This window comes from Hippocampus bargibanti, linkage group LG04 (assembly GCF_051943395.1).
Source record: "Hippocampus bargibanti isolate YZ-2025 linkage group LG04, ASM5194339v1, whole genome shotgun sequence".
NCBI lineage: Eukaryota > Metazoa > Chordata > Actinopteri > Syngnathiformes > Syngnathidae > Hippocampus > Hippocampus bargibanti.
The window spans coordinates 15,195,760-15,205,000 of record NC_142737.1 but is presented as its reverse complement, the minus strand read 5'-3'; the positions used below and the strand labels follow the sequence as shown (position 1 = coordinate 15,205,000).

General features: G+C 40.0%; 1 protein-coding gene across 1 annotated transcript in view; it reads left to right on the top strand.

Moving 5' to 3' along the window:
- rgmb (repulsive guidance molecule BMP co-receptor b) overlaps window positions 1–2,942 on the top strand; it is a 12,299-nt gene extending 9,357 nt beyond the window's left edge. Inside the window, exon 3 of the mRNA XM_088994272.1 lies at window positions 380–2,942. Within this exon, the coding sequence (XP_088850398.1) occupies window positions 380–1,120 (741 nt within the window). The 3' untranslated portion in view covers window positions 1,121–2,942. The remainder of the gene's footprint in view (window positions 1–379) is intronic.
- Window positions 2,943–9,241: the final 6,299 nt, after the last annotated feature.

The following is a 9,241-nucleotide window of genomic DNA, read 5'->3' as shown; positions in this document are numbered from 1 at the left end:
TTACGACGGTTAGAGCGTCTGTGTTTTATACTTCCCGTTCAGTGTTTGACTTAAACATACAGTACATTCCATACAAAATATAGCACTGAAGCAACTTACGACCAAATTCACCTTACGAACGACCGTTCGGAACGTATCTCGTTCGTAAGGTGGGGAGCGGCTGTACTTTCCTCCCACAGTCTCCAAATTGTCTCTATATGTGATTCTGAGCTCATATCATTGTTTGTCTCTATATGCTCACTGGCAACCATTTCAGGGTGTCTCCCGCCTACTTCCCGAAGATAGCTGGGATCGGCACCAGCGCCTTACATCTGTGGATTATGTATCCACATTCTTTGTTTTTTAATCGGTTAATGCTGGTTTATCCGTGTCCTAATAGATCACGGTTATCTTCAAGCCCTATGAGGGCTGCACCGACCAGAGGGTCTACCAGGCCGTGACAGACAACCTACCCGCCGCCTTTGACGATGGCACAGTGAGCAGCGGAGACCCCATCCATGTTTCGATGGGGAACGACGGTGCCACTGGCAAAGTGAGGGCCCTTTGGATCTCAGAGCGCAGTCCGGGCCACCACGTCGAGTTGCACGCGGGTTACATCGGCGTGACGGTGATCGTCCGACAGCTCGGTCGCTATCTGACCCTAGCGGTGCGGATCCCTGAGGAGCTGTCTCAGGCCTACGATGCCACCCAGGACCTGCAGCTGTGTTTGAACGGCTGCCCCAGAGTCGAGCGCATCGACCAGAGCGGCCACCTCCCGCTTACGCCACCTTCGGTCGGCCTTCAGCTAAAGCATCTGCACAGGCCGAGGTACTCCTCACAGATACAGTTCTCCTCCCCCAGTGACAGGCAGGTGTTCACCGTGGAGGGTGCTAAGGAACGCTGCCGGGAGCAGCTGGAGGTACAGGACATTTACTTCCACTCCTGCGTGTTTGATCTTTTAACCACTGGAGACGCTAACTTCACGGTGGCAGCATACAGTGCCCAGAAAGACATGGAGAGTCTTCACCCACACAGAGACAGGTGGAGAATCTACCCACAAGGTTCTGCTTCTTCCACCTTGCACCCGCGACATTTGAAACTTCTCACTCTGCTTCTGCTTTGTACATTTAGCTTTGTGTAGAAGTGATAGTCCTGCATGTATATGAAGTGCACTAGAGAAAGTTTTTTTTCCCGAGCGCTAATCCCAGTTCATCACTCAACAGGAACGTTTTACTTTCGCAGAGGTGATGCGCATCTAATAGAGGTCTCACTGTCATGCTTTCGTCATCTTTGGATCAGAAGCTAATGACAATGACTTAAATGGTGCTCTGTAGGTGATCAGTGATACATTAACTCATTCACTGCCGGACGATGTGCAAAAATATGTCCACTCCAGGGCCGGGGATTTTGTCATTGTCATTCTAATTCCATGACCCACAGAATATTGAGTTTTAGGACTACATAAACATTCAACGCAGCATAAGAAACATTAGGCTCTCTTCTTTCATCAGAAAAAAAGAGTTAATTCCTAAATTATATGGTTCTGGAGTTATATGAGCTTGAAATAAGGGCAGCTGTCCAAAATACAAAGCAATACATACATAATGGATTGGATTGGATTTGCCTTTATTAGTCTCGCAGTGGAGAAATTTACATTTCACAGCAGTAAAGTTATGAAAGAAATCAAAGTTATTGGTTACAGTATATAGGGCTGAAGCTGGAACACAGCAGTAACATGGAAAAAGGAGAAATGCTGCCCTCTTGTGGAGAAAAAAAACATTGCCAGAGGCCATGGCCACCATTTTATGGGCACCCAAACAAGAAAAAACCAACCCCGAACAAATTCTGGAATGGCGCTCTACGCCATATTTTCAATTCGGGAATGGCAGTGAATGAGTTAAATAAAATGTAAATAATGTTCCTCGTTTTTTTTAAGTACCTCAGAGGATTTTTGTCTTCATAGATGCACTTTATTTTAATTTCTCATTTACTCATTGAAATCCATGTCATTGTTTCTTACCCATGCTTGAGTCCTGAATTTTTCTAACATTACAGTACATCATTCTCAAAACGAGCTGATTTTGCTCAGTATAATGTTTTAAGTATTATGTGGGTTGTTATCTTTTGAATGTACTAAAAACATTTGTATGGACATGCTCTTCTTCTTCTTCTTCAATCCTGATGTCAATGTTTTGTGTGAGTGTTTTTCGATCCAATTGCAGACTTGCCAGGATGTGTTTGTAGTTATTCTCCGAGTCATTTTAGAGCATTCCCACCTCCTTGCCAGTAGACTGCAAGTACCGTTTATGGATTTGTGTTTCTTACTCACTGTCGTCTTTGTTGAGTTGATCTTCAGCCAAAGACAAACTGCCGTTTCTTTATGTACAAAGGACACAACTCAGCATCAAACCAGCACCTTGCCCCTCTCCTGTTGTTCAATGCGCTACTTTCAATTCACAAGCTGTCCCTTGCTGGGATCTCACGTCAAGTACTGAACATTGGACTCATCCCAGAAAATAAATGTTTCCTCACAGTGTCCATTTTTTGGGATATTGCAGCACTTGTTGCAGTTTTTTTTTAATGGCTGATAGGAATGTGTCAACTGTGGACAATAAGCCAATAACTGTGGACAATAAGCCAAAAATGATGCCAGATAATTTTATGAGACATAAAATTATCTGGCATCATGCCTGTTTTGTTTGGCCATCCGCTTTAGCATTTTTTTTTGCAATTGCAATTGTTTTATAATGTGTGAATGTTTTGTGAAGTGAGGCTGGCATACTTAACTTATTTAAGAACCGTTGATTCCTGCATTGTATATACGTAGCTCCATCCACTTGCCTCTGTGAATAATTTAAAAATTGTAAGTTGTGATTGTTCTGTCGCTCAGTGGTTCTGTTGCTATGTCAAATGTGTTATTCAAAGCACTTAAAACACGGAGGAAAGAAATTTGTCTGCATTGTTTTATTTCAACAAGCAATCATGTCAAACAACCTTCCAAGCAATGCGATGGGAAGGAACATTGGGATGAAACGCTGAGAATGCACAAACGTCTGTCTGAGGTGAGGCGAGCTTCTGATAAGAGATGATGTTTGGCTTTGACACAACCTCAACTGACACAATATTCTGCACCTGGGATGCAAACGTGTCCAAACAATAATTTGCTGTCGGGACTTACTTCTCTTTTGACCCCCTTGTGGATAAATTACTTCATTCCAAATTATTCGATTCCATAATCCTTTTCGTAAAGCCAATCTCAAGGACGGTCAGAGTATTCAATTTCTAGTGCAGATTTCAGCGAGGAAATGGATTGCCAGTGGCACGATCAAGTCATCTGAAAGTGAAAAACATTAAGTCTTCAAGAAACAATTTTTAATGATTGTTTTCACTATCCCCATATCAACTGATGATCAGTATAAATCTGTATGAATATATGTTTTTCAGGATAGAAAATGATCAAACTGTGTCTCAAGGATACAAGATTGTGCCACGAAAAGGTACATAGAGGCAGTGGCAAGCTGTGGATTTCATCGCTATGCCTTCAGTAGTGCTACATCTGAATCAATCCACAGCTATGACTGAAAAAAGTGTGGTGTGATTTACTACAAGTCCACTCCAGGCTACAATTAGCCAGGAAATAACTGTCCGACCTTTCTTAATGATGTCCATTTTGTCTTGAAAATGGCTTTAACAGTAAATCTCCAACCAAATCCATTTCTTCTCCTCCTTCAGCCATCGTGGGTTGACAAAACTGCTATTAAATCAACACAATATATTTGCTTATGCAGCTCGCTACTGATACGGTATGCTAGCTCTGGCCAGTATGCTCTGTTACTAGCGGCTTGTGATCAGAGCAGTTCTTGCAAACTATGATTGGCTAGTCACTAGCCAATCATAGCGTGCTCTGTCGGAATAATTAGAACTAGCGTTGTTGTTTTGCATTCTTTGAGTTTGACAGTAGTTTATGCAGAGTGCCAACACTGTGGCAAAAATCATACCAAATTGATACCCCTATGACTCTTGTAATGATAATGCAGATTAGAAAATGGATGGTTTATAGGTTACAGCGGTTTCTACAGGGTTTCTTTATCCATCAATGAAACTTAAAGCAGAATGAAGACAATGTCCGCTGCTTCAACTTTGTCATTGTAGTTGCAAAGGAAAACAAAAGACCACTTACGAATCATCTTAATTCTTTTTTTAGGTTCAAGAAGCAAAGCAAAGGGGGAAAAAACCCACCTGTGCATTTTGGCAGAGGACATAGACTAACCAAAAGAAGGATTTGCTTTCATCAGCCATAGTTCCACTGGTGCACGGTTTTGGCTTTTTGTTCAATCAAGGACATTTCATCCAAAATGGTCCTGGTGAGGCTGTTAGTGCTGTTTCTTCTCCATTCATATGTGGTTGGAATGCAGCCCACCCAAATTTCACAGCAGGCATCAAACTCTCCTCATCCTTCTGGTGAACAAACTCCTTCAGAGAAAGACAATCTGTCCTTCCCCTGGAGCCGTTTTCGTCTGCCAAGGTAATCTCCCTGCTGTCCTTACTGGTAATTACCATGAATAAATAAATAAATACATACATAAATATGTAAACGCACAAATACATACATATTATTATTATTATTATTATTATTATTAATAATAATACATTTCATTTATATGTGCCTTTCAAAAATCTTCAGGACACTTTACAGCAACAAAAAAATAATAATTATAATAAAAATAATAATGATAATAATAGTAATGATAATATCAATAATAATAATACATTTCATTTATAAGCGCCTTTCAAAACTCTCAAGGTCACTGTAACATGTATTGTATTTTATTGCACTGTACTAACAATAATAATATTAACAATATATAAATACATAAATGGATGAATCAACAAACAAATAAATACATGAATAAATAGATGAATGTATGAATAGATACTTACATCGATAAATACATAAACTGTTGAGATTTCGTCCCCTCATTCATTTTTCTTTTTAGGTATATTATTTCTCTTCATTACCCCCAACCTCACTCGTCTTCGTTTCACCGACTCAGTTACGATCCAAATTGACGTCCATAACAACACAAATTGGGTTGTGTTACACAGTAAAGGCCTGCAGATCTCCAAGGCAACCATTCGGGACCCTGCTCATCTTTCTGACCGGGTTCCGTAGACATTAAAACACAGCAGCCAGATTAGCATGTGAATACTGATCTGACTGACCAACTTCATTTTATGTTCTAGGATCTACCTTGTCTTCATAACCTCGCCCATGAGCAGATTGGCATCTTTTCTCCCAGGGTGCTCGGTTGTGGAGTGAAGTACTTCCTATACATTGAGATTGGGGCAGAATTGGCCGAGGGATTCCAGGGTTTCTATAAAAGCACGTACACAACCAGTTCGGGAGAGATCAGGTGAAAAGGAAATTAGCTGTCAAGAGAGTTGTAAAATAGAGTTTGTGGCTAAAAATCGTCTAAAAATAGAGTTTGTGGCTCTCATTAGAACCTAGCCTCCACTCACTTTGAACCTACGACTGCGCGCATGGCATTCCCTTGTTTTGACAAGCCAAGCTTTAAAGCCAACTTCTCGGTGCGGATCAGACGGAGTACAGAGTACATTTCTTTGTCCAACATGCCCAACGTAAGTCGTGTCACCGTTTGATTTGGTCTTCTGCGGCAAAGGCAATGGCAAGTGACAGGGGGTCCGTTTGTTTCAGGTATAATCGGTTGAAGTGGATGATGGCTTGCTGGAGGACCAGTTTGCCCCAAGTGTAAAGATGAGCACGTACCTTGTAGCTTTTGTCATTTGTAATTTTAAATCTGTTACTGCAACAACATCATCTGGAGTGCAGGTAGGGCCTCTGAGAACAACATATTCTCCAAGTATATTGATGGAAATCGAAATCACTGAAGCTTTTCCCTCCCATGTAACTACGATGGGGTGAAAAGTGTCTGTCTATGCTGATCCAACATTCACTATCCCCTACCCAAATATGGTAAAACCTCTTTTCAGTTTTCAACCACAAAGCCAAATCGGCGTTGCGTCACTTTTCAGCCATCCTCTTTCAGATCTGATCGCCATCCCAGACATTGACATGGGGGCAATGGAAAACTGGGGCCTGACCACTTACAGAGAGAGCCGCCCGCTCTTTGACCCCCACTTATCATCTGTATCTGATCAACTGCGGGTAACCATGGTGATTGGGCATGAGCTAGGCCATCAGGTACGAGTTTGTTTCGTCTCTTTTCTAGCAAGGAGTGTGGTTTGGTTCAATACGCAATCAATTTCAATGAGTTTCCTTTGTTAAAATTCCAAGTAACTCTATGCACAAACTTGCAGTGTTTAAGTTTTTGATATGCGTTTGTACTGCTTGGTCAACGGCAATTTATCTCCATGTTACAATGAATACCATTGTAATATTGTCGAAAGCATCTGTACTGTACAAAAGACTGAAAGTGTCATACTCATTTCTTGGTGTAGACATTTTCTTATAACTATTATTATGATAATTTGTTGATTTACCTTTCTTTCAGTGGTTTGGTCACTTAGTAACGATGAAGTGGTGGAATGATACCTGGCTGAATGAAGGGTTTGCCAGATATATGGAGTACATTTCAGTTGAGGCGACCTACCCTGAACTAAAAGTGGGACGTGCTCTTGTGAAGTTCGCTTCGAGGATGAATAACATAAAATAATGTCACAATGTCGACATTCTTACAGGGGGAAAATCTGTTGCACACATGTTTTGCAGCGGTTGCTCATGATTCATTGAATTCTTCTCGGCCAATATCCACTCCAGCAGAGAACCCCACTCACATCCTTGAGATGTTTGACACCGTCTCATATGACAAAGTATGGTTTCTGTCTTTCATAAGTGTAGGGCTTTTTATAAATATCTACATGCAGTTAAAAAGCAATTTAAAACTGTTTGTTTTCCTTTAGAGGTTGTCGTGATCCGCCGGAAACAGCCGAATGAGATAATCGAATATCCATTTACCCGTGGTGCATTGCAGTATTTACATCGAACAACATTGACATAGTCATAGATGGTTGCAATATGGAGCAAAAGAACAGGACTAAAACTCTAAAAGACATAAACAACAAGCTGCAAACAAACATTTTTAAGAAACAACAGAGGGTCGTGACCATTTGTTTCAGCAAACTGTTGTTAATGATTCACATTTAGTGGCTAATGGGAATTATTTCAGAGCTGTTGCAGCGCATTGGAAATCTACACAGCAAAGAAATGTGTTTAAGTTGACACTAATAATAAATATTGTGCCAAGTCTGTTTTCTTTGTCTTCTCTGGAATACCGTAGAATATCAAAATAGCACAGCATTGATTGTGCAGTAACTAAAGAAAATAGAAAAAAAAGTTTGTTTATTTTATGTATGAATAAAGTAGTCGATTCAAATTAAAATTGTTAATATATTAGAAAAATAGATTTTACTCAAATAATGTTTTTTTTTTATTTGCAATTTAGAAATATGCTCCAATGAATGTATTTTGGTTGATTTCAATCAGTTTTGGATACTTGGGCAATCTAGTTCAATCGGGCCTATCAATTTTAGAATTTGGCCCCATTTTTAGACACAATAGGGCCAACCGGCCACCTTTTTAAATTTCCCAGATGCATCCCTGGGACTGATTAAACAAATGATTGCAGGGGTCCTTGGTTTTGCATACTATCATAGGATATTTCAATGCACACTCAGTTATCGCCATACTTATTTTATTAGATATTTTTTTATAGTTATTGTTTTATTTGATATTTTTATATATTGGTCCACAAGCATTTTCCTTTAAAGTGTCTCCTTTCTAATTTATTGTATTACTGTACCGTGTTAGTGGATAAGATTTAGTCTACGATGTGTTCCGACTGTCGTACTAATCTGACACACTGCCCCACTCATAGGAACGGAACAATTGTTTGATGAGGATCACTGGAAGTTGCTTACTTGATGAGTGTGAATTGTTTTGAGCGTGTTGAGTAATTGCCTATTGAAGCAATCGATCATTTGATGTTTATTTCTTAAATAATTTTTCGGATTATACTGGACTGAAGAAAAATCTAAACACATTCCTTACTATGTTCTGCATTATAGCATCAATTGAAAAAAATCTGAAGCAAAGTGCAACTAATTGGTCATTTATTGATATTTTTCCCTCCTCTGAGTCCATCTAAGAAATTCAATGAACTTCTCATCCCTACTTGCCTAAATTGAATCGAACCACGTGGTGGGATAATCGATTTTGAATAATAACATGTCACACTTCAAATATCCTTGTGTGCACTTAAAAGGGCAGGTTATCTTCCGCTCAACAAAGCATGGGATTTGATTGGTTATCTGCATCTGGAGCTGCATACTGTGCCTCTGCTCCAAGGATTGGGCTACCTGGAAGCCATTTACCACATGATTGAGAAACGGAGAGATGTCGACCTGGTGCAAAATTTGAGGGTGAGAAGAAAAATATATCAAGACTTTGCTTCCTTTGGCGCAGATGTACATCTTGCAGTTTTTTTCGTGATGTCATTGACCAGCAGACGTGGAGCGACAAGGGCTCACTGTCGACTTGACAATTGAGGTCAAAGGTTCTCTCCTTAGCATGCCATCTGAATGACACTTCCTCCCTGGATGAGGCATTGTCGCGATTCAAGGACTGGCTTGGACCTCTTAAGTCAGTCCATCCATCAGACTCATTTATATTTCAGACTATCTGTTCAGATTTGATGATGCCCTAACAAACCTGTGTTGTTACAATTGTGTTCACCGTAGACTTCCCACTGATGCGGCCCAAACTGTATGCAGTTGGTCCCCAAGATGATCATGGATGGTCTTCACTTTTTCACATTTACAGGACCTCAAAGTCACCAGCACAGAAAGGCAACATTTTATTTGCTCTAACTAAAATCAGAAACACAACAAAATATCATATCCATATTAGCATATTTGACAATAAAGCTGACTTTGACTTTTTTTGACTTTGAAAAAAATGAAGGTACATTCCCCGAATGGCTACTTTAGTGAATTTATTAAATAACATAATCATAAGCCGCCATTAGTGTTATTATGATTTGCAGTTTGAAATTGGCATGTAATTTGAAGCTTATACATACAACCTTGTATCAGGCTGTGTATCAACCAAATACACGTAGCTCCATATAACATATTTTCACATGGTATTTGCTGCCACCGTGTGACAAAGAAGGATATTTCTTTGGCTGCTCTATGATTCAGAGTAATTAGAATGTTGTGATAA